The sequence below is a fragment of the Melanotaenia boesemani genome, chromosome 20 (genome assembly GCF_017639745.1).
Source record: "Melanotaenia boesemani isolate fMelBoe1 chromosome 20, fMelBoe1.pri, whole genome shotgun sequence".
NCBI lineage: Eukaryota > Metazoa > Chordata > Actinopteri > Atheriniformes > Melanotaeniidae > Melanotaenia > Melanotaenia boesemani.
In genome coordinates this window covers 15,215,901-15,241,613 of record NC_055701.1, presented here as the reverse complement: position 1 = coordinate 15,241,613, position 25,713 = coordinate 15,215,901, and the positions used below count along the sequence as shown (strand labels likewise).

Genomic DNA, 25,713 nt, shown 5'->3' with positions numbered 1-25,713 from the left:
TGAAACTAAAAAATGTCTTTTTTAATGCACCTATCCTTTTTTCTATTGTTTCGGTTGTGCTACCATGTGCTGTGAAAACATTCATTAGAGGGAGGCTTTCTTCAGGTAGCTCACTCCCCCAGCCCCTCCTGTTAGTTCTCCCTGGGTGTGGATAGTGGGGACGACGGCAATGAAAAATAAAAGGTTAGACTACCATCCTCCACACAGACTCCTACAGACAAATCCAGTCAACATTTAAAAAATCATCAGAGCCTTTTGAAAAGCAGCCTGCTTATCTTCCTCGTCTTCTTTTAAAGCTACGTAAGGTAAGACAAGCTTCACACTCCTCTCCTGTACTGCTGTACTCTCCTTCCACCTCTTGTAGCACACATGAACACTCAAAAAAAAAAACATCCACTTTCTACTTATGTTAATACGTTTGTTTTAAGGGATTGTTACTCAGCTCCACAGGAGGCCACTAGAAATTTATGTCCACAGAACATATGTGGCTTTAACAAATGTACTGGCAAATAAACAGGTGTGGAAACACACACACATACACAAATTAGCAATTTGCTTGTCATTTAACTTGAAAATTCAAAACCCCGACAAGAAGTAAAAAAAAACCAGACTGATTATATTATACCAAAAATCACATTGATGTCAGTTCTCATTTCAGCAAAACACTTCCTAAACAAAGTCTTGTTTTATGTTAACATACAAAGATCATTCAGCTTGTGAACACTATGTCCTCATCAAAAAAAGGTCTTGTGTTCTTGTATTAGTTCATAATCTGTTAAAAATTTCGATTTTAGTCAAGTTTAAAATGGAAATATTGTGATTTTCTTGACAGTGAAAACTTTTAAATTTGTTGTATGAGAAATCATCCAGTATTTGTGTTTCTTTTCTTGTTCTAAAGAAGCCCATTAAAGTTTTGCAAGATTCAGATTTTCTGTTATTGCAACAGTCACTTCTTGACCAAGAGATCAGGTGATGAATCATTGTCACTTCAAAACAGTTAAACAAGTTTTCCAGCCAAGGAAAATAATAGTCAGCTTATACCTGCAACAAGGAAGATGCTGGAATTTATTTTTTTAGATAACGAAGGTATTTTTTAAGAGGTTTCAAGGGAAGATTATTAAAACCTAAGAAACAATATTTACTGAATAAATACTTAACATTTACTAAGTTTTAACAAAGAAGAAGCAGTTGTGCAAATATAGACCAAAGTTCAGGGCAATCAAACCAACTTCAGTGACAGAAGGACTTGCCAGTACACGTTTTTCCATTCTGCAAAAATTATTTATTAACTTTGGCTGTTTTCAAGCATTTTAAACACACTTTTATCTGTCTCGGTGTTTTGCTATAAAACAGGATATTAATTGTTAGGTAACAGTTAATTCCTGAATTTCTGTGACATGACAAAAACCACTTTAATGTTTTTGTATTTCCTGATCAACTCAGTAAGGACTTATACACAACTAGCTATTTTACTGCAAGTTACTGCTTTAATGTTACAGGCAAGTAGAGGTGTTTCACTCCACCTCTGCAAAAAATCCTCTTCAGCCAAGGATCAACTTTGGATTTTTGCAACATGTCCTAATGGTGTGTTTTCTGTTTGTTTAGTTTTACAAGTGTTACAAAATATATTTCAAGCAAAAAATTAGCTAAAACCTCTCTGGCCAGTGTTTTTGTTGTTTTGATTCTGCGTTCATACCCTCAACCTCAAAGGCAAAGTCAGACAGTTTGCATGTGTTGACCATTTAGAGAAATCAACACCAACTGACCCTGACAGCTTGCTGGGTGGGGCTGTGTTTGCTGAGTGTTAGTTCAGAGAAGCTAGCACAGACAGGTTGAAAGAGGAAGCCTGTGTATTTTCTTTTTGTTGCTAAAATGGTCGATATTTTTATAAATTTTAGGACACATTTATGGCTTTGATAGTCAAATTTATTTTGATAAATGCAGTGTCCAGTGGCAGCTCCAGATTTTTTAATGGGGTGGCCAATATGAGACAGAAGTTACTGTGTGATGGCCAGTTAATACATATCACTAACTGCAATGTCTAGAAGGATCACTGTTAACTCTTTTTAGAATAGATTAGTGTGTGAAATACAGATATTTTTGGGTGTCTGCAAACCCCTAAAAACAGTTTCCATGTTTCCATTCTTTTTAAAGAAGAATATATGAGACATGAACTTTGAAAAATAGCTAATTTGCTTTGCAAAACTAAAAAAAAAAAAAAAAAAAAAAAAAAAAAAAAAAAAAACTTTTCTGTCATAGAAGAAAGAAAGGCTTTAAACATGACTCACATTGCAGAGTAAACACACGGATTACCAATTAGTCAAAGAGTGCAGCTGTCCTTGTAGCCTCGGGGAAATGTACTGGTTGAAATTGCCTCTGTTTTTAATGTGTAGAAGAGGATTATCCACCAAACCCTCAAACCCCACTACCCTAGCCCCTATCTTTCACACACTACTACAATCTATAGCAGCAATTGTCACATGCGGCAGAGGTGAGGACCCACATGCAGGACTCAGAGGCAGGAGGCTGACAGAAAGCAGGAACAAATTATTTATTTCCAAACTCTGGAATAACTGGAACCAAACGACAGTGGAAAAAACCCACACACAACAGAAATAAAACCTCAAGGATCTGACAAAAGGTAACTGAAAACCATGGGGTATAAAATACACTGAGGAAGTAATCAGGAACAGGTGACGTGAGTGAGCATTCAGACCAGGTGAACTAACGAGAAGGAAACATAGAGCGAGATGTGTTTTTATTAGTCTGTTAATTACTTTCCATGTGTCCTAAATATTATCTTTATGTTGCTCCAAAAATTTGGGCTAATAATCTTTTTTTATTTAACCTAATAATGCTTAATTTTTTTTATACATCTTATATTTATTTTCAGCCTCTTTTGTACTGCATTTTTAAAAATATCCTATGGAGTGCAATTTTAATTTCTATATGCTTTCACTATTTCCTCAATTAACCATGGTTTATGATAACCTACTTGCTTTCTTGTGAGTAGTTTTATTGGACTGTTTTTATCATAAAGCTTCATTATTGATAATAAAAAAAGAAATAAATAAATAAAAAACCTGACAAATCACTTGAGGAAAAAGTTTAAACTAGCCAGGAATACCGTTGCAGTTTGTCAGGCTCTCAGATTACACGTCAGGATTCTTATGAGCCTATGGTGTCAAAACAAAAAACTTGACAGGGCATGTCCAGACAACAGCTTGCAACTCCATAAGGAGAAAGCATGTATGTTGTCAAACTGCTGTTTTTATTTTATTTATTTATTTATTTTTTTCAAATGCATTACCTGGATTTACCTGACCAAAAGCGGGCAAGACTAATTGTCACTTCGTAGGGTAACATTATGGTTTGTCTGTGCTGCTGTGAAATGTATCAGGTTTTCATTTATATCACCCAAAGTTGCTGTACTTTTAGTAGTTTTTAGACTTTGAGGAAAATTTTGGGTAATTTAAATTTTATTTTGAAAATATCCAGACAGCCATGAAAAAGGTTAAGCTATTAGGGCTGATGAAAAATAATAAACTGAAAGGGTTAGAGTTAAGAAAAAAAAAGAGTAAAACCAACCTAACTTAATCAGAACAGTGGGTCTCGTTCAAAAAACTGTTTTTAAGAAAACAAATTTGTTCTTAGGTTCTACTTACAAATTTTTTACCAAGATTGTGACATTCACAAAAGTCTTCGTATCCAGGGCCCTCATTTATCAACTGTCCTTATGCACAGATTTCTACATATTTAGGATGTGAACATTTTCATGCAAAACATGGAAATTACTATCATGTAGCCACTTATACTTGGAAATGTTCACAAATATAATTACATCTCTGACCATGCGTAGGTACAGAATCTAGAATCTACAGCATCTTTTTTTTTTTTTTTTTTTTTTAAATAAAGAAATAGACATGTAACTTCACTTGTTTCGAAACTTAGAAAAGACACCTGTGATACACAGGTGAGAACAGAAAGCTGGCTCTGTGATTCTATCATGGAAAGCAGACTGCATCTATTCTATTCTATTCTATTCTATTCTATTCTATTCTACAGTCATTTAGCAGACGCTTTTATCCAAAGCGACTTACATTTGAGAGCAAGAACAACACAAGCATGAATTCAAACAAGATGGGACGTCATAATTAAGTGTCAGACCACTTTTGAGTCCAGTTGGACCTAGGTGCTGTCATGTAGTGCTAGTGCAGTGAATTAGTTTTTTTTTTTTTTTTTGTAGTCATTTTAAGTAAATACAGGATCACGATTCATTCATCAAACAATATCAACATGGTCACATCTCCTGGGCTTTTCGGGTAAACAGGAATTTCCAGACTGTTTTAACACCACAGCCTGGTATGAGTTTTACCTTGCACCCACCAATTTTGATGAACTAGTAGATGTGACATACATTAGCTTTTGTGAAGATGTATGTATGCCTACTATATCATTAGGTCAAACAGTAACTATAAACCTTGGTTCACTCCCAAACTTCAACACCTTTGTTGCGCCAAGGAGGACAGTGAGGACAGAGCCCTGTGCAGGCAGGCCAGTAACATTGAAGGGGATAAGAGAGGCCAGGGAGCTCTATTCTGAAACCTGAGGAACCAGTTTTTAGCTAAGTTGAAAGTTGTTATTGTTGTTGTTGTTGTCGAAGTCTTGCAGACCTGCAAGACTTCAACAACAACAACAACAACAGGAGTCACCCTGCCCCACTGCTCAAGTCAACAAAGCCCTGGCTGATTACCTCAACAGCTTCTACTTTGAAAAGGACTACTTTACACCTGTTTCTTTCCTCACTGCACCTCCTTTTCCTGCTTACCTTCCCCCTCCATCCACTGACACTGACCCTCTGGCTCAGCACCCATCTCATTGAGTGCCTCTATCTTTGTGTGGTTTGGTGTAGCCACCAAACAGCACAAGACCAGACTACAGTGCACTGTGAAGTCTGTAGAGTGCATCATTGGAACTCCCCTGCCCTCTATTCAGGATCTGTACTCCTCCAGGACTCAAAAGAGGTTGGGAAACATCATAAAACTCCTCTCACCCTGCACCAACAGAGCTTTTACAATAGGCGATGTGTTTAAGCTCCCATGGCACAATCTGCATAAGGGCGTGCAATACAAAAAAGGGGACTTAAAAAATTAGTTCCCCCAACCTGTTTCACAAGCAATTGCTCAGTCCAATGACATTTTCAGGAAATGGAGCGTCCCATGGCACCAGGTTGCTGAGAAAATCACATATACAGAGGTTGTTTTGGAAGAACATAGAGTAGATTTAGCTCTGCATCTTAGGATGTAACTAAAGTCAATCACACCAGAAAATGTTTCCAAATAAAGTGTTTTTCACTCAAGGATTTGGTTATGCACCAGTAGAATTATATTTGTGTATTATTTTTGTAGGATATGTGAAATCTAAATAAACAGCAAAAAAGAGGAAAACCCACAAATATGCCGATCCAGGTAAATTACCGTAATTTGCTTAACATCGTCTTGATGCTGAATTGACAGTGTAAGGGGAATGTAAAGTTTTGGCTCTCAAGTCAACTGATAAATAAACACAAATGGACATTAAAAGATTGAAGAATCATGTAGGGGACCAAAATAATAAATGAAGGAAGGAAAAGGGAAAGGAGAGAAGACAAATGAAACAGGTCTGCAGAACCGGATTTGATCATTATCACTCGATTGAATGGACCTTAACAGTGGTTATTAGCCCATTTGTGTGGGACAGTAGGGCCTATTCCACCTCCCAGCAGGTAGGCGGTTGTAACATATGTATATCACTGATCAGCAGCACTGATATAGGAAGACTACCAATCCAGTCTAACAGGAATACAGAGTTGGTCTTTTTTGGGGTTTTTTTTTCCATTCCTCTTCCTGTTGTAAAAGCTGTAATTTACAAAATGTTTTGGATAAAATATCTTGAATAAACCTATGTGTTTTTTCTCATTCTTGATCACTTAGTTATTGAGTAATTCCCCCCCATTTGGTTGAGCAATTAGTTTGATATATTAAGTGAACCTGCAATGGACTGGTGACCTGTCCAGGGTGTACCCTGCCTTTCACCTGTTAATGCTGGGATAGGCTCCAGCTAACCCGCGACCCATAATGGACCAAGGGGTACAGAGAATGAATGAATGAATGAATGAATGAATGAATATTAAGTGAGCATTTGTCGACCCTATGTAAAACTGCAAAACAGGAAGACCTTCCCCCATTGTTTCAGGAAAACTTATTTAACCAAATAAATGAGCATATTTACATTTTATCAACACAGATTATCAAGAAGTAGTTTAATTACTTGTTAATCTATAGGCTACTTGAATGACATAACAGCTATATCTTTTATCAACCCTATTTTTCAAGCTTGTTCTGAAAACCGGGAAATGATTTGTTTTCAGCTGCATGGTTCTGTTGCTGGGAATTGTAGTTTTTACATAAACAAAACGGAGTGTTTTACATCAAATTTGAAGTTGTAAATGCTTAATTAACAACACACTGGAAGGTTAAAGGGATGGTGAATGGAACTGTGGATTCAGATCTTAATAATCTAATTGTTAAATAAATGTTATTGTATTTTATACATATTTGACAATGCCCCCAGTTGGTGGATATAACGTATTACAGTAGTTATTACATAGCTAGCCTAAAAAACATGATCTTATGTCAGCTTATTTTTGTAAACAAACACTAACATATTGGTAGGACTTGGCTTTGTTTCTTTTCCTGATTTCTGGACACACACATCTGTTTGTGGGTGACTTGGGGAATATATACATTCTTGCATAACAATGTGATTGTGAAGTAATTATTTTTGTGTGTGTCTGGTGTTGTCGCTGGACAGTAGCATATCAAAAAGGTATTTATGTGAAAAGAAAGGCCGTTTGCCCAGGGCGCAACACAAACCAGAATCACCTTTGCCCAGCACACATCCTTTTTGATCTGCTCCAGTCTGGCAGGCACCTTATAACCCCTGGAGACCGTGACTAACAAGCACTGGAACAGCTGGTTCCCCACTGCAGTCACTTTATTAACAGATAAACATCTAATCTTTTCCATATTCCATTATTGCGCCTCTTCATGTTTTTCTTATGCTGCTCCTTCACAATAGTGGATATTGAGTGACTACCAAGCATCGGCTCTCAAAGTTGGATCTTCTGCGCATGGCACATCACTACTTTATTGACATGCTGATGTCGATTGGCTTTTTAATTTTAATGTATATTTATATCATCTGTTTTAGCATGTGTGTTTTAGTCATCTTTTCTTCCTGCTTTGACAGCAGCAGCTGTGTATCTGCAAGCCAACTTGATTGTGATTGGTCTTCTGTCAACTCCATTTTACATAAAGTTGCACAAATCCACCTGGATTTACTTACAGAGTTACTGACCTCTTAGAAAGATCTCTCTTGTTAGTTACACACGGTCACTTAAAGATGCCTTGGGTATGTTGAACCACCAGTATAGGTTAGGCCCTAGGTCAGTAATCACCAAACATGGACCTCTTGGGCCAGTGTCCTGCAAGTTTTCAATGTGTCCCTGCTCCAATTCACCTGACTCAAATTAAAAGGAAATTAAACGAATGTGAAATTCTGCACAAAAACTCATTCATTTGAGTCAGGTGTGTTGTAGCAGTGATACTGGTCCAAGAGGTGTGAATTTAGTAATCCTTGCTCTATGTCTTAAAATCGGGTAAATGAAACTGAATATTTGACGCAGTGGCTGCAAGGGGCTAGGCCCGAGGCCTTTTGTTTGTTTACTTTAATGCAGAACATGTTCCTTTTTGAGGAACAGGTTCTACAAAAACCAGTTATTCTTTAGAACAGGTTAATTAGGGTCCGAGCCATACAAAGTATGGCAAGGCCCTATTGTTCCTGAAATGTTTCTCCTCCTCCTAAGCATTTCGACGCCAAATTTGACCCCCTAAACACCCATGAAAAGTTGTGAAACTTGGCACACACGTCAAGCCCGGCGAAAATCGGATATTATAAGGTCCGCATACACTTCAATGCAAAATTGGCTCAACAGCGCCACCTAGAGTCACCAAAAATCACCACATGAATGGGGCCCAGGAAGTCTACTTCAACGTAGGAAGACGAAACTCGGCACACACGTGTACCACCCCGTGTTGACCAAAAAACTCAATGTAACACCTGTCGCCATGGCAACGGGGTGCCCGCCATCTTGCCGTGTGCGGCCATTTTTTTGCCATTTTTTCCACTTTACACACATCGTATTTGAACGAACTAGTCTGAGGGGATTCTTGCGACTGACTCCAAACTTGGTGGGAAGCTTCCTGACAAGTTGGGCACCAAACGCTATTCAAATCTTTCTAATAGCAGAAAGCGTGTTACCGTGGCAACCGACGGAAAATGACCTTCTCGCCATGAAACACGGTTTGCTCATATCTCCTTAGAAATACGTGGGATCTGCACCAAACTTGACAGGATTCATACTGGTGACACCCCAAGTCCAGCAAAGAAGTCAATCAAACACCTGTTTCCATGGCAACAGGGTGCCTGCCATCTTGGATTTCACTGCCATTTTAACGAACTAGTCTGAGGGGATTCGTGCGACTGCCTCCAAACTTGGTGGGAACCTTCCTGACAAGTTGGGGACCAAACGCTATACAAATCTTTCTAATAGGAAAAAAGCGTGTTACCGTGGCAACCATGAAAAAAGCCTTCTCGCCATGAAACACGGTTTGCTCATATCTCCATAGGAATACATGGGAACTGCACCAAACTTCACAGGATTCATACTTGTTGGGTCCCTAACGCATTACACCACCTGTTGTCATGGCAACATAGCATGTTAGCTACCAAATTAGCATGCTAGCAAAAAATGCTAACTAAGTATATCAACATTTCAGCTTTTCAGCTGGGTGTTTTACCATGTTAACTAGGATGTTACCAGGTTACCTACCATGCTAGGATAAGGTGTATGAGACGGGTGGCGGGGTCCAGGCCGCTCGGACCCGATGGATGCCGCTTGCGGCTTTAATTTAAATTCTTTCTTGTCAGACCTGGGCTGTGCTTGAGTGTCTGCTTGTTCATTGTAGAATACACTGTTTAAAGATTAAGCTATTCTGTCCTACTGTTTTATATTTCTTTCTCTTGGTACACAAAAAGTGATGTACAGATCATATATATCACATATGCAGAAATAATAGCATCTAGTATTGTGCCCTGAAGTTAATACATCTCAAATGTCTCAGTCATGAAGTGTCCCATGCCTTTTTTCTGCTTGACACGCAAAACATTAGAAATTATTTGTAAAAGGTGTACAGGGATTATATTTGAAACTTGAAATTGCTCTTTTCACCTGCCTTAACCATACTCTAACCTAGTTGTGGACCACTGTTTTTCTTTTTTATTTTCTTTTTTTATGTCTTTGGGTGTGTGTGGGAGGTAGGAGGGTTGCACTAGGAATGACAGGATTAATGTTACGCCTGAGTGTACAATAGAGTAGACAGGTCAATGTGTTCTTTATTAAGTTCTTTTTCTTTCTATTTAAATATAACCCAGGAAGTTAAATTATTAACTGAACCTGTAATATCTGAGGAACTTGTATTACAGCTAAAAGCAGGTTGACCTCTCACTCCATTGGATTAAAACCTCAAAGATGGCACAGAATTATTAAACGTATGCAGCTGAAACAAACCTGCTGTGTTTCTCATTAAGGCGAGTTTTCTGTCTGCTTTCAAAGTTTAATCTAAATGGAGCCAAACAAACAGTTTTTTATTTAATTTATAAGGCCTAGTGAAATTGTCCAAATAAGCAATCCTGGTAGAGTGTAAAGTGTATTGCATTAGTATTTCTAGCTATAGTGATGGTAGCATGTAAAAGTTAAATCATACAGGTAACTTAATAAACCATTTAGGAACCATAAAACTGTCAAGAGACACAAAGTTGATCCTGTTTGTAAGACTTGAATCCACTTTGTGGTGGTTTTTAGCTCTCTTTGTAGAGCAGCCACCTCATGTACAGAGGCTATAGGTCCTCGTCATGGCTGGCCAAGGTTTGGGGCTCTTTGAAGCATGTCACTTCTCCCTCACTTCTGCCATCTTTCCTGTCTAGCTACTAATTAAAGGACACTAGTGCTAAAAAAGAAATTTAAGAGACTTTTTTCCATTGTAAATAGGAGAAAACTATTTTTGTTAAGGTATTTTTACTACAGTGCTAAAACACTGGACTACTTTAAGTAGTTACCAACTAGAGATTAACATAAAACACTGAGTTAAATTGATGTCTTGCATCAAAGCCATGTCATTGGACTCTCACCGTGGAGAAACTGTGACAGGAATATCCAGCTTCAGACTTCTTGAACCAGCGACTTGCAGGTTTTCAAAGTGTCCATGCTGCAGCACACCTGACTCAAATAATGGGTCTTTAAGAGGCTGGTGCAGACCTTGACAATAAGCTGTTGTAGAACTATTTGTAGAACTGTTGTAGGGTCCTGCAAGTGAAAGCTTACAGGACACTGGCTCAAGAGGTCTGTGGGTGCATATCTGTTTATTGGAGTCAAATATTATAGAGATGGAAGAGATGAAGGCCTATAGTATTCAAAATATGATGTAAAGAAGTTTTAACTTTGTTGTTTTTATTCAGATTTGGCTCAGTGATGTATGAAACCAAACAAAGTTATGTCCTAAGATTTAATTCTGGATTTGGCAGCTCAGTATGTTTGGATAGTCAACTTATGTATCAAGTAGGTGTGAAGGATCAGAGAGGCTGGAGGCTTTTGTGCTTTCCTTAGTCCTTACAAGGCAGCATTTTCTACCAACGCATATTATGCTAAAAATAATATCAGATGGAAGCTTCAACCCATGCTTCAAAAATCTTTTAATATCCAGGATTAGCTTATTATCTCTTAAAGAGCATTTGTGTTTCTTCTTCATTTTTACTAGTTAACCTGCCTCTGCATGTTGACATGTTATTTTCATTGTGATGGTGTGCCCCCCGTTCCCACCTCTCTTGGTTCCTAATTTTCTCCCGTTATCTTATCCTTACTCTCTTAAAGGAGACATTTGAAAGACCTGCTGATTCATGAAGAAATGCACATCATTGGATAACTAAGGACCCTTGCTATTCTACTCAGGAGCAGAGAAGCATCTCACATCTGTGACCTGCAGTTTTTCTTTTTCTTTTTTTTTATCAGCACTAACTCACAAAGAAGATCGGTACAGCCCTCTGTTTCCTCCAGTTACCACAATCTCAGATATTTTGTGGATTTTCAACATACAGTCAAAACCAGGTTTGTCTAGCAATATGATTGAAGAGCTGTCACTGTTGGTATTGATAGAAACTATTGGGTGCATTTTTTCATGACTTTATTCTTGCTTTTCTCTATCATTTTCAGAACAGAATATGTCAACCACAACTTTTCACAAAATCCTACGACCCCTTCTGCTTGCTACTTTCATTCTGGGATGCTTTGTGACTTTATTTTTTATCTTTTCTAAGCCATCCACCAACTGGCTTTATAGACCAATAGAATCAACAGCTTACACAGAGAAGGTCAAGACACACCTTGTTACTGAGAGCAGTAAAAGCATGACCATTGTGCTGGTCTGGCTTTGGCCCTTTGGACAAACCTATGATCTGAATGTCTGTAGCTCTCTTTTCAACATTGAGGGCTGTTTCATCACAGCAGACAGAAACCTCTACAACAAGTCAGATGGTGTTGTCATCCATCACCGAGACATCTCTGGTGATCTATCCAATCTGCCGAAGCTCCAGCGGCCATCATTCCAAAAGTGGATATGGATGAACTTGGAGTCACCATCTCATTCATCTAAGCTGCCTGGCATGGCAAACTTGTTTAATCTTACACTTAATTATCGTCGGGATGCTGACATTCAAGTGTCCTCGGGGTTCATTATACCTTCAGAGACTAAGGACGAGTTTGTACCACCTAAAAAAGATAAACTGGTATGCTGGATTGTGAGCAACTGGAACCAGAACCATTCGCGGTTGAAATATTATGACGATTTAAAAAATCATGTTGAGGTTCATGTATATGGAAATGCCTTTGGGAATCCCATCTCTGACCAAGATTTTAGCCCCACCATGGCTAGCTGTAAGTTCTACTTGGCTTTTGAGAACTCAGTCCACAAAGACTACATTACTGAAAAACTGTACAACCCTCTCTCTGTGGGCACAGTGCCAGTAGTTCTGGGTACAACCAGAAAGAACTACGAGAACTTTATTCAACAAGATGCCTTCATCCATGTAGATGATTTCAACTCACCCAAGGAACTGGCAGAGTACTTGACACTTCTAGACAAAAATGATGAAATGTACCTTAATTACTTCAAGTGGCGGCAACACTTTACAGTAAAGAAGGCATATTTTTGGTCAGAGCACACATGCTTGGCATGTGATTACCTCAAAAGGCACAAAGAGTACCAAGCATTTAATAATCTTGACGAGTGGTACTGGGGCTAATGGTGTATTTAAGGGACTTTGCTGTGCTCATCACCTTCTTGTGAACACACAACACAGTGAAGAAGTGGTAGCTCAGGAAAATATAAATATAATATCTCAGCAAAGCCTAGAAAAAAAGGGTAGTCAAATAGTTTCATGTAAATATATTTCTCAGTACAGTAGGTGACATTGTTTTCTGAAGTTGGTATTTTGTTTATTCATGAATCTGCAGCTCTTTGAACGGCAGACAGCTGCCGTATTAAATGCACAGAATGTTTAAGAAAGTATCAGTCTAAATTTTTTATATATCGTACCAATTTCAGAAGAAAAGTTATCGGTTTGACAGTTGTTTTAAATGCAAACAGCATTACATGACTATTATTATCATATATATATATGTATATTTTTTTTTTTTTGTAAAAAAAGTTGAGTGAAACTGTGTTACAACTATATGCAACTGTGTTGGCAGCTTTGTTGTGGAAGTAACAAACATATTTAAATATTTCCTCGTTCTCAAAGTCACCAACCAGTAACATGGGATGAACCATCATAGAATCTGGTCCTGATGACAAAAACCTGTTAATCAAGCTTTTACAGCTACAATCGACTGGGTCAAAGCCCGTCTTCAAGCGGAAGTCATTCCTGCATGTTCGACAGTCATGAGGCCTTTCAACACTGCATTAATGAAGGAAACGTACAATGTGTTGTATATATTTTTTAACGTCCAAATTTACTTCACAAAGGGCAAATGTCAGCAGGTGAATTCCACTTTATATCCATTAGTGATGAATGCTGCTTTAAGAGTATTTGAATCAAACCACAAACCAAGAAACACTTGAAGTGGATAAACAGTTATAGGGGTTTTAAAACTGGGGGTCTTAAGGTAAACACAAAACATTTGAGAACTACTGTCGTAGACAATGCTTTCAGTGTCGAGGCAGGCTCAGTAAATTTTTCTATCAGGTGGTAATCCTGTAGGCATAACCTTACCAAAAAACATGTACCAAAATGTAAAACAGAGAAACAGTTCTTTTGATGAGGATTTGTGTGACTCACTGTGCATTTGGCTGTCTTAGATGGAGATAATGTTGGTTCAGAAACTATCAGGAAAGACCTTCAGTTGTTCCACAGATTAACAATGAAATTCCCAATCATGGTTTCATTGTACAGTCCTAACTCATGAATGAAACCAAAGCTTTCTTGTGCTGTGCATTTGGAATGTGTTTCCTCTTCTCTTCTTTTTCCTTCACTTTCTTACCTATCATAGAAACATTCATGCAGTGTAACTGCCCTGCCCCTTGTTTGAGTCTGTGAATGTGTCTCAGCACCAGGAGGTGATATTTATGCTGTTTAACATGATGCTAATTTTGTTAATATCCTTAAAATAAATTAATAATGCTGTTTACTGACTTATATGAATGTGTGTGGTGGGTTGGAGTTGGGGAGCAGAGGGTTACCAGGACTGATTCTAGTCCACCAGTGTACAGAAATAATCAGTTTGTTTTTTTTTATTTGTTTGTTTTTTGTGAAATCATTGTATTTTGCCAGATGTTTTGTTTCTGGTGTCTGATGTTGCCATAAGGGAAATAAAAGATGTGAATAAATGGGTAAATAGGGTACAGTTCTTTTTGGAAAGGAATACTTAGTCCTACCAAGACAACATTCCTAAGAAATTATATTTGGTTTGGAAGCTTATTTTTAATTTGAGAACGATGTTTTTAAAGGTATTTTTCTGTGGATGACTACACATACATTTTTCAAGAAGATAAGATTTATACATTAAGTCTATCATTTATTCACATCACATTCACACACTGGTGGTGGGTCATGGGAGCGGACTGATGGAAATGTGGCAGTGCCACACCAACCACTCTTTGAACCCATTGCCGACCCCGTCTATATTGTGTGTATTGCTGCAGTAGCAAATCTTGAATTTGGAAAAATCATTTTGTTTAATATCTTGTTTTAAGGTCTTTTCTCTTAAAGTGAGAAAGAGATTATTTCTCTGGATTATAGTCTGACTCTTTTCAATTTAAGTATTTTTATAGCCGATTTTTGCAGTGTGAATCGTACTTGACAAGTTTCCACAGATAAAACTGGGCCGGAAAGACAGTGTGATCTTAAACAGTGTCTTAGTGATATGATTTAACCTAACATGCATGTAAATTAATCAATTGAAGATAACTAAAAAAAAGACATATACTCTTAAAGCATCCAATCCAGCTTTATATAAAGAGCACATGTGAATTGCATGTGGTTGTCTGTAAGTTTGCCCAATTAATTTCTTTTTGATATTTTTACTTTCTGTTGTTTTTTACTTTTGTTTTCTACTTTAGTTTTTAACTCGTTTTTTGATGTTTCAGGTGATTGATAATATCTAGGTCTTGCGCTTATGCGCTTCAGATCTATTTATTTAGATAAACGTTACCTTGAAAGAGAGAACCGAGGGAACAGATGTTTGAATGAACTGGAGCAGGTGATTTAGAACATGTGGGATTTTTCAACAGTTAGCCTCCATGGCCTCTTTTTTTGTACTTACAAATTTTCTAAATTTCATTTGTAGGATGGAATTCAAGATAGTTTCTATGAATGGTTGATGCCCTGGATTTGTTCTTAGATAATAATAAATTCAGTGGACACTCAGGCGTGTCTGTGTTTGAAAAAAGTCAGCTTTGTTTTGTCTTCTGGGGTTCAGCTCATTAACATATACACATATAATAATATAAAATAATTAGTGCTGGGCAACGATTGAAATTTTTAATAGCGATTAATCGCATGACATGCTGCGATTAATTGCATCGTGATGCACAAAATGTCTCTTTCCTTTAAAAAAAGGCCTACAGCTATAAAAAGAAAATGCAGTAAGTTTTGGTTTACAAACACGACATCAGGGGTCTCCAACCTGCAACTCTGGAGCTGCAAGTGTCTCTCTGGACCTTCCACAATGCCTCTAAATATGTGGCTAAAATCTTTTTTTAAATCTGTCTTTCCTGTCATTAGGTTGGAAACCATGGACTTTTTTTTCCTTTCTTTTACATCATTTTCCACAAATATCTACATTCCTTAGCAGAAAGTCTGTCTATCCTCTTTTTTTTATAAAGGTTTTATGTTTTTCTTTATTTTAAAACTTTAAAAATGGAAATAAAAATGTGGTTCTTTAAAAATCAATCAAAATCATCACTCAAAACAAACCTCCTATGGTGGCTCTTCATTAAAAATTTAGATTAACTTGCCTTTTTGAAAAGTCTCGTAACATTTGCGTCTCTAAAGTAGTTTTATTTAGCTGGCTGAGGGAAAAAATGGCTCTTTGGATTGGAAAGGTTGCAGACCCCTGCACTAAACACAGATTTAGCAGCAATTTTCAGATAAAATATTTCTTCATATATATTTATAAAATCAAATATTTATGACAAAGAAGGATGAAATGTTCAGGATTTAATAACTAAAAGGTAAAAAGTCAGCAAGATGAATTTAAAGCTGTGAAGCTGCTTCCTTCTAAACACAGAAGGAACAATATGTGATGAATATCAGCATCAGGTGAACAGACAGAAAGCAGGATGAGAATCTCACAGCTTCTAGATGGTGAGAAGAGAGAAATATTCACAATATGCACAATAACTTCCATCCATGCACCTTCAGTGTTTCATTATCCAGGTTTCTGGCCTATAATTTCTCTAAACTTTAATTTTCAGCCTCCGCTACCGGGAGTTAAGGGGTTAACATCTCGTTCCGGGTGTAGCGTCAGGTCTGTAGATGTAACTATAAACATGTGTGGTATCCACAGAAAGTCCAGAATCTCAACTACCAGCTCAGTAAAACCATTTCTATCACCAACAAACACAGTTAAGACAACAAATTATTTAAAGAGCAGCTACACAAAGTCCGAAAAATATGTAAACACAAATTATGTCTCCCCGTGTCCACCTCACGGCATGAACATGAACAAACGTCTCCTCTACTGAAAGCACACATCTCACAGATTCCACAGCTGGAAGTTTCATCTCACTATGACCAAGATTCACCAAACCAGAGGTAGAAGAAGATCCGATTTATGCTTCTCGTTTGTAAAAGTCAGAAAGCATGTCTTACCTTTGCTGTCTTGCATAAATTAAAACTGCTTTTATTAAAAAAAATAATTATAAAAAAGTTTCCCGTCCAAAAATTACGATGTTCTGTCCATCTGCATGTATTTTGACAAACAGAAACATCGGTTCAATAGCAAAATATTGAAGATTGTGGTCTAACATAATTTTCCTCAGGAATAAATTAAACTATCTGTCGTTCATTCCAGAACAAGTCAAAATCAGGATAGGATTTAATCCGATCCATTCCCTCAACTGCACGTAATATCATTCCATAGATTTCCAAGTAATCTTTGGCTCCCAGAGCCACCTGTTGAATGTGGTCTTTAATAATTCAAATTTACCACAACACTGGCTTTATTTATTAAGATTAGTTTCATTAAGAACTCAAGGTTATGCTCTGGTACCCTGCTTAATGACACCTCTGTCTAACCTTTAGATTCATCTAGTGGTTTTATATAAACAAATGCACTCGCTCCACAAGCTCACCACATTTTAAGAGGATGCTGGTTGTGTTTGGACACTGCAGGTGTCAGTTAGCTTTACAAACTGTAAGGAGAGATTGAAAGATTTCCTGAGGGTTCTCAGGAAGAACAACCTGAGCACCAATATGCTGCTGACCTTCTACCTCTCATCCGTTGAGAGCCTAATGACGTATTGCATCACAGTGTGGTACGGCAGCTGCACTGGGGCAGGCAGAAGGAGGCTTCAGGTCATTCAGGTCATTCAAACTGCCCAGAAATTTGTTGGCTGCCCTTTTCTGATGGACATTCACACCCCCCGCTTCTTCAGTAAAGCATATATCATCATTAAGGACAGATCACATCCTGGCCACTACATGTTTGACCTGTTGTCCTCTGGTGGGTGCTACAGATGCATGAAAGCCAGAACAAACAAATTTAAAAACCCCTTTTCTTTCTTAAATCTATCATCACTCTGGACTCAAAATTATATTGACCACCTCCCATCCCCCTTAAGTACTCTCTACCTCTGTGCAATATTCCCAACGAGGCTTCCCAAACTCTTACTACTTTTTACTTATTTATTAACCAACATTGGCTATAGCCTCTGTGTGTCTTTTAGTGATTTAAAACTGCTTTATTCTATACTTTATACTATTATTTTTTGTAATATTTTAGGAGCTGCCCCCTCAAATCTCATTACACTTGTATAATGACAATAACGACTTTGAACTGAAAATTGAAACTAGCTGCTACACGGCCAGTATGTGCATTGTAGAGTGCTCATAGGACCAAACATCAGACTCCCTGTCCATGTTGGGGAATTTTTTTTTTTTTTTTGCAGATTTCTACATAATACTTTTTATATGATCAAAATCTCACCTTGTGATTATTTATAACCAAGTGTATTGCTTCAAAATGATGACAAACAGATTCCAGTGCATCTCTTGAATATTATTATTCATTTTCATTCATTCTTTTGGCATTCTGTTTGTCATTTTTTCCTTGTCTGCACACAGCTTGCCAGTCTCACAACTTTTTATGGGCATTTTATTTTCACCTTTGTAAAATAGGGCCAGTCAGCATGACACTTGAACTTACAGAGGGATTGGTATTCACCAATCTAAGAGGAAAAATTGGAAAAGGCAAGTAACTTCAGCTTAAGCTCTGAATTTTTTTGTATCATGAAGTTGGTTTATAACTTAAATCCATTTTAATACATTTTCATTTTAGACGACAGAAAATTAATTAAAATGTTTACAATAAATCTACTCTATTATTTTTTTATTTGTTCTTGTTAGGAAAATTCTTCCCAACACCAAGCACTGCTAAGCTTAACCTTCAACACAAGAAAGACACAGACCATTACTTAATGTTAACAATTTACTTACGAACATACGAGTCTGATACACACACTGAACTGGTTTACAGATCACAAGATTTTATAGGGGAGGTTCACAGAGTTCTTCCCTCAAACATCAAATACTTCAGAACTACAGTTTCAGGTTTCAACATTTTCTATAAGATAAGATATGGAGAGCCGAGTATGTAGTGGTCTTTCTTGCCCAATCATGTCTTATCCACAGCTTCACCTTTGGTTCCCAAGCATAATCAGCACACACACACAAGCAAAAATGCTGCTGAGTACATTTCTAAATATTAATACCTAAATTATAATAATTGGTACAAAGTAGATTCTAAAAACATAATTATCCATTGTCCAAAGTATCATGATGAATAACAAATGAAATCACAAAAATATGAAAATAATGATAATACACAGGATTTTTCTTACAGTTCGTTATAAGGTTAAAAATCAGGTAACACAGCCATGCTGCATAAAAATAACACCTGCAACACACAAACATAAATTGTTTGATCTTCTCATGCTTTAATGACCAGCTGATATCCGTTTGTCTTTTTTATTTTAACATGTATATACATATATATATATATATATATATATAGAGAGAGAGAGAGAGAGAGAGAGAGATAACAGACAGGGCACTTGTGTTGATGGCTTGGACTTTGTCTTTCCCATTAAGCTTACTCTTCAGAACCTGCCTTAATCATACTCTAACCTGGTTGTGGACCACTGTTTTTCTTTTCTATTTTCTTTTTTTATGTCTTTGGGTGTGTGGGATATATATATATATATATATATATATATCGATAGATATATGAAAACAGGCAGGGCACTTACTCTTCAGAACCTGCCTTAATCATACTCTAACCTGGTTGTGGACCACTGTGTTTTTTTTTTTCTTTCTTTCTTTCTTTTTATGTCTTTGGGTGTGTGTGAGAGGTAGGAAGGTTGCACTCCATTCTACATTCTACATTTTACATAAAGTTGCACAAATCCACCTGGATTTACTTATAGAGTTACTGACCTCTTAGAAAGATCTCTCTTGTTAGTTACACACGGTCACTTAAAGATGCCTTGGGTATGTTGAACCACCAGTATAGGTTAAGCCCTAGGTCAGTAATCACCAAACATGGACCTCTTGGGCCAGTGTTCTGCAAGTTTTCAATGTGTCCCTGCTCCAATTGTAGAATACACTGCTTAAAGAATAAGCTATTCTGTCCTACTGTTTTATATTTCTTTCTCTTGGTACACAAAATGTGATGTACAGATCATATATATCACATCTGCAGAAATAATAGCATCTAGTATTGTGCCCTGAAGCTAATACAGCTCAAATGTCTCAGTCATGAAGTGTCCCATGCCTTTTTTCTGCTTGACACGCAAAACCTTAGAAATTATTTGTAAAAGGTGTACAGGGATTATATTTGAAACTTAAAATTGATCTTTTCATGCTTTAATGACATGCTAATATCATGCTGATATATATATATATATATATATATATATATATATATATATAAAGAGAGAGAGAGAGAGAGAGAGAGAGATAACAGACAGGGCACTTGTGTTGATGGCTTGGACTTTGTCATTCCCATTAAGCTTACTCTTCAGAACCTGCCTTAACCATACTCTAACCTAGTTGTGGACCACTGTTTTTCTTTTTTATTTTCTTTTTTTATGTCTTTGGGTGTGTGTGGGAGGTAGGAGGGTTGCACTAGGAATGACAGGATTAATGTTTCGCCTGAGTGTACAATAGAGTAGACAGGTCAATGTGTTCTTTATTAAGTTCTTTTTCTTTCCATTTAAATATAACCCAGGAAGTTAAATTATTAACTGAACCTGTAATATCTGAGGAACTTGTATTACAGCTAAAAGCAGGTTGACCTCTCACTCCATTGGATTAAAACCTCAAAGATGGCACAGAATTATTAAACTTATGCAGCTGAAACAAACCTGCTGTGTTTCTCATTAAGGCGAGTTTTCTGTCTGCTTTCAAAGTTTAATCTAAATGGAGCCAAACAAACAGTTTTTTATTTAATTTATAAGGCCTAGTGAAATTGTCCAAATAAGCAATCCTGGTAGAGTGTAAAGTGTATTGCATTAGTATTTCTAGCTATAGTGATGGTAGCATGGAAAAGTTAAATCATACAGGTAACTTAATAAACCATTTAGGAACCATAAAACTGTCAAGAGACACAAAGTTGATCCTGTTTGTAAGACTTGAATCCACTTTGTGGTGGTTTTTAGCTCTCTTTGTAGAGCAGCCACCTCATGTACAGAGGCTATAGGTCCTCGTCATGGCTGGCCAAGGTTTGGGGCTCTTTGAAGCATGTCACTTCTCCCTCACTTCTGCCATCTTTCCTGTCTAGCTACTAATTTAAAAAGAACACTAATGCTAAAAAAGAAATTTAAGAGACTTTTTTCCATTGTAAATAGGAGAAAACTATTTTTGTTAAGGTATTTTTACTACAATGCTGCAATACAGGACTACTTTAAGTAGTTACCAACTAGAGATTAACATAAAACACTGAGTTAAATTGATGTCTTGCATCAAAGCCATGTCATTGGACTCTCACCGTGGAGAAACTGTGACAGGAATATCCAGCTTCAGACTTCTTGAACCAGCGATTTGTAGGTTTTCAAAGTGTCCATGCTGCAGCACACCTGACTCAAATAATGGGTCTTTAAGAGGCTGCTGCAGACCTTGACAATAAGCTGTTGTAGAACTATTTGTAGAACTATTGTAGGGTCCTGCAAGTGAAAGCTTACAGGACACTGGCTCAAGAGGTCTGTGGGTGTATATCTGTTTATTGGAGTCAAATATTATAGAGATGGAAGAGATGAAGGCTTATAGAATTCAAAATAGAATAGAATAGAAATACTTTATTAATCCCTTTGGAGAGACCTCAGGGAAATTTGGGAATATATGATGTAAAGAAGTTTTGACTTTGTTGTTTTCATTCAGATTTGGCTCAGTGATGTATGAAACCAAACAAAGTTATGTCCCAAGATTTAAATCTAGATTTGGCAGCTCAGTGTGCTTGGATAGTTAACTTATACATCAAGAAGGTGTGAAAGATCAGAGAGGCTGGGGGCTTTTGTACTTTCCTTGGTCCTTAGAAGGCAGCATTTTCTACCAACGCATATTATGCTAAAAATAATATCAGATGGAAGCTTCAACCCATGCTTCAAAAATCTTTTAATATCCAGGATTAGCTTATTATCTCTTAAAGAACATTTGTGTTTCTTCTTCATTTTTACTAGTTAACCTGCCTCTGCATGTTGACATGTTATTTTCATTGTGATGGTGTGCCCCCCCATTCCCACCTCTCTTGGTTCCTAATTTTCTCCCATTATCTTATCCTTACTCTCTTAAAGGAGACATTTGAAAGACCTGCTGATTCATGAAGAAATACACATCATTGGATAACTAAGGACCCTTGCTATTCTACTCAGGAGCAGAGAAGCATCTCACATCTGTGACCTGCAGTTTTTCTTTTTCTTTTTTTTATCAACAGTAACTCACAAAGAAGATCGGTACAGCCCTCTGTTTCCTCCAGTTACCTCAATCTCAGCTATTTTGTGGATTTTCAACATACAGTCAAAACCAGGTTTGTCTAGCAATGTGATTGAAGAGCTGTCACTGTTGGTATTGATAGAAACTATTGGGTGCATTATATCATGACTTTATTCTTGCTTTTCTCTATCATTTTCAGAACAGAATATGTCAACCACAGCTTTTCACAAAATCCTACGACCCCTTCTGCTTGCTACTTTCATTTTGGTATGCTTTGTGACTTTATTTTTTATGTATTTTAAGCCATCCACCAACTGGTTTTATGGTCCATTGGATTCAACTGTTTTCACAGACCAGGTGAAGAATCTGTTTTCCACCAAGAGTGATAAAAACATGACTACTTTTGGTCCAATAGAACCAACAGCTTACACGGAGCAGGTCAAGACACACCCTGTTACTGAGAGCAGTAAAATCATGACCGTTGTGCTGGTCTGGCTTTGGCCCTTTGGACAAGCCTATGATCTGAATGTCTGTAGCTCTCTTTTCAACATTGAGGGCTGTTTCATCACAGCAGACAGAAACCTCTACAACAAGTCAGATGGTGTTGTCATCCATCACCGAGACATCTCTGGTGATCTATCCAATCTGCCGAAGCTCCAGCGGCCATCATTTCAAAAGTGGATATGGATGAACTTGGAGTCACCGTCTCATTCATCTAAGCTACCTGGCATGGCAAACTTGTTCAATCTTACACTTAACTATCGTCGGGATGCTGACATTGAAGTGCCCTATGGGTCCATTATACCTTCAGAGACTCAGGAGGCATTTGTACCACCTAAAAAAGATAAGCTGGTATGCTGGATTGTGAGCAACTGGAACCAGAACCATTTGCGTGGGAAATATTACAATGATTTAAAAAATCATGTTGAGGTTCATGTATATGGAAATGCCTTTGGGAATCCCATCTCTGACCAAGATTTTAGCCCCACCATGGCTAGCTGTAAGTTCTACTTGGCTTTTGAGAACTCAGTCCACAAAGACTACATTACTGAAAAACTGTACAACCCTCTCTCTGTGGGCACAGTGCCAGTAGTTCTGGGTACAACCAGAAAGAACTACGAGAACTTTATTCAACAAGATGCCTTCATCCATGTAGATGATTTCAACTCACCCAAGGAACTGGCAGAGTACTTGACACTTCTAGACAAAAATGATGAAATGTACCTTAATTACTTCAAGTGGCGGCAACACTTTACAGTAAAGAAGGCATATTTTTGGTCAGAGCACACATGCTTGGCATGTGATTACCTCAAAAGGCACAAAGAGTACCAAGCATTTAATAATCTTGACGAGTGGTACTGGGGCTAATGGTGTATTTAAGGGACTTTGCTGTGCTCATCACCTTCTTGTGAACACACAACACAGTGAAGAAGTGGTAGCTCAGGAAAATATAAATATAATATCTCAGCAAAGCCTAGAAAAAAAGGGTAGTCAAATAGTTTCATGTAAATATATTTCTCAGTACAGTAGGTGACATTGTTTTCTGAAGTTGGTATTTTGTTTATTCATGAATCTGCAGCTCTTTGAACGGCAGACAGCTGCCGTATTAAATGCACAGAATGTTTAAGAAAGTATCAGTCTAAATTTTTTATATATCGTACCAATTTCAGAAGAAAAGTTATCGGTTTGACAGTTGTTTTAAATGCAAACAGCATTACATGACTATTATTATCATATATATATATGTATATTTTTTTTTTTTTGTAAAAAAAGTTGAGTGAAACTGTGTTACAACTATATGCAACTGTGTTGGCAGCTTTGTTGTGGAAGTAACAAACATATTTAAATATTTCCTCGTTCTCAAAGTCACCAACCAGTAACATGGGATGAACCATCATAGAATCTGGTCCTGATGACAAAAAACCTGTTAATCAAGCTTTTACAGCTACAATCGACTGGGTCAAAGCCCGTCTTCAAGCGGAAGTCATTCCTGCATGTTCGACAGTCATGAGGCCTTTCAACACTGCATTAATGAAGGAAACGTACAATGTGTTGTATATATTTTTTAACGTCCAAATTTACTTCACAAAGGGCAAATGTCAGCAGGTGAATTCCACTTTATATCCATTAGTGATGAATGCTGCTTTAAGAGTATTTGAATCAAACCACAAACCAAGAAACACTTGAAGTGGATAAACAGTTATAGGGGTTTTAAAACTGGGGGTCTTAAGGTAAACACAAAACATTTGAGAACTACTGTCGTAGACAATGCTTTCAGTGTCGAGGCAGGCTCAGTAAATTTTTCTATCAGGTGGTAATCCTGTAGGCATAACCTTACCAAAAAACATGTACCAAAATGTAAAACAGAGAAACAGTTCTTTTGATGAGGATTTGTGTGACTCACTGTGCATTTGGCTGTCTTAGATGGAGATAATGTTGGTTCAGAAACTATCAGGAAAGACCTTCAGTTGTTCCACAGATTAACAATGAAATTCCCAATCATGGTTTCATTGTACAGTCCTAACTCATGAATGAAACCAAAGCTTTCTTGTGCTGTGCATTTGGAATGTGTTTCCTCTTCTCTTCTTTTTCCTTCACTTTCTTACCTATCATAGAAACATTCATGCAGTGTAACTGCCCTGCCCCTTGTTTGAGTCTGTGAATGTGTCTCAGCACCAGGAGGTGATATTTATGCTGTTTAACATGATGCTAATTTTGTTAATATCCTTAAAATAAATTAATAATGCTGTTTACTGACTTATATGAATGTGTGTGGTGGGTTGGAGTTGGGGAGCAGAGGGTTACCAGGACTGATTCTAGTCCACCAGTGTACAGAAATAATCAGTTTGTTTTTTTTTTATTTGTTTGTTTTTTGTGAAATCATTGTATTTTGCCAGATGTTTTGTTTCTGGTGTCTGATGTTGCCATAAGGGAAATAAAAGATGTGAATAAATGGGTAAATAGGGTACAGTTCTTTTTGGAAAGGAATACTTAGTCCTACCAAGACAACATTCCTAAGAAATTATATTTGGTTTGGAAGCTTATTTTTAATTTGAGAACGATGTTTTTAAAGGTATTTTTCTGTGGATGACTACACATACATTTTTCAAGAAGATAAGATTTATACATTAAGTCTATCATTTATTCACATCACATTCACACACTGGTGGTGGGTCATGGGAGCGGACTGATGGAAATGTGGCAGTGCCACACCAACCACTCTTTGAACCCATTGCCGACCCCGTCTATATTGTGTGTATTGCTGCAGTAGCAAATCTTGAATTTGGAAAAATCATTTTGTTTAATATCTTGTTTTAAGGTCTTTTCTCTTAAAGTGAGAAAGAGATTATTTCTCTGGATTATAGTCTGACTCTTTTCAATTTAAGTATTTTTATAGCCGATTTTTGCAGTGTGAATCGTACTTGACAAGTTTCCACAGATAAAACTGGGCCGGAAAGACAGTGTGATCTTAAACAGTGTCTTAGTGATATGATTTAACCTAACATGCATGTAAATTAATCAATTGAAGATAACTAAAAAAAAGACATATACTCTTAAAGCATCCAATCCAGCTTTATATAAAGAGCACATGTGAATTGCATGTGGTTGTCTGTAAGTTTGCCCAATTAATTTCTTTTTGATATTTTTACTTTCTGTTGTTTTTTACTTTTGTTTTCTACTTTAGTTTTTAACTCGTTTTTTGATGTTTCAGGTGATTGATAATATCTAGGTCTTGCGCTTATGCGCTTCAGATCTATTTATTTAGATAAACGTTACCTTGAAAGAGAGAACCGAGGGAACAGATGTTTGAATGAACTGGAGCAGGTGATTTAGAACATGTGGGATTTTTCA

General features: G+C 37.1%; 3 protein-coding genes across 6 annotated transcripts in view; all 3 read left to right on the top strand.

Moving 5' to 3' along the window:
- The first annotated feature begins 182 nt into the window (after positions 1-182).
- Positions 183-25,713, top strand: LOC121631403 (4-galactosyl-N-acetylglucosaminide 3-alpha-L-fucosyltransferase 9-like). Of its 3 annotated transcripts, XM_041972285.1 has the most exons (4): positions 183-305; positions 11,168-11,263; positions 21,723-21,955; positions 22,061-25,713. In XM_041972285.1, exon 4 carries the CDS (start codon positions 22,069-22,071, stop codon positions 23,227-23,229), a length of 1,161 nt encoding a protein of 386 aa, XP_041828219.1. In that variant the 5' UTR covers positions 183-305; positions 11,168-11,263; positions 21,723-21,955; positions 22,061-22,068; the 3' UTR covers positions 23,230-25,713. The 3 variants fall into 3 exon arrangements, with proteins under 3 accessions (XP_041828219.1, XP_041828218.1, XP_041828220.1); XM_041972284.1 differs by lacking the exon at positions 11,168-11,263 and having other exon boundaries at positions 198-305; XM_041972286.1 differs by lacking the exon at positions 11,168-11,263 and having other exon boundaries at positions 217-305; positions 21,863-21,955.
- LOC121631406 (4-galactosyl-N-acetylglucosaminide 3-alpha-L-fucosyltransferase 9-like) overlaps positions 190-25,713 on the top strand; it is a 48,423-nt gene continuing 22,899 nt past the window's right edge. Inside the window, exon 1 of the mRNA XM_041972290.1 lies at positions 190-305. The gene's annotated coding sequence lies outside the window, so the exon portion shown is untranslated. The remainder of the gene's footprint in view (positions 306-25,713) is intronic.
- On the top strand, positions 11,174-14,938 carry LOC121631405 (4-galactosyl-N-acetylglucosaminide 3-alpha-L-fucosyltransferase 9-like). 2 transcript variants are annotated; one of them, XM_041972288.1, is made up of 2 exons: positions 11,174-11,263; positions 11,369-14,938. In XM_041972288.1, exon 2 carries the CDS (start codon positions 11,377-11,379, stop codon positions 12,454-12,456), a length of 1,080 nt encoding a protein of 359 aa, XP_041828222.1. In that variant the 5' UTR covers positions 11,174-11,263; positions 11,369-11,376; the 3' UTR covers positions 12,457-14,938. The 2 variants fall into 2 exon arrangements, with proteins under 2 accessions (XP_041828222.1, XP_041828223.1); XM_041972289.1 differs by having other exon boundaries at positions 11,199-11,263; positions 11,374-14,938.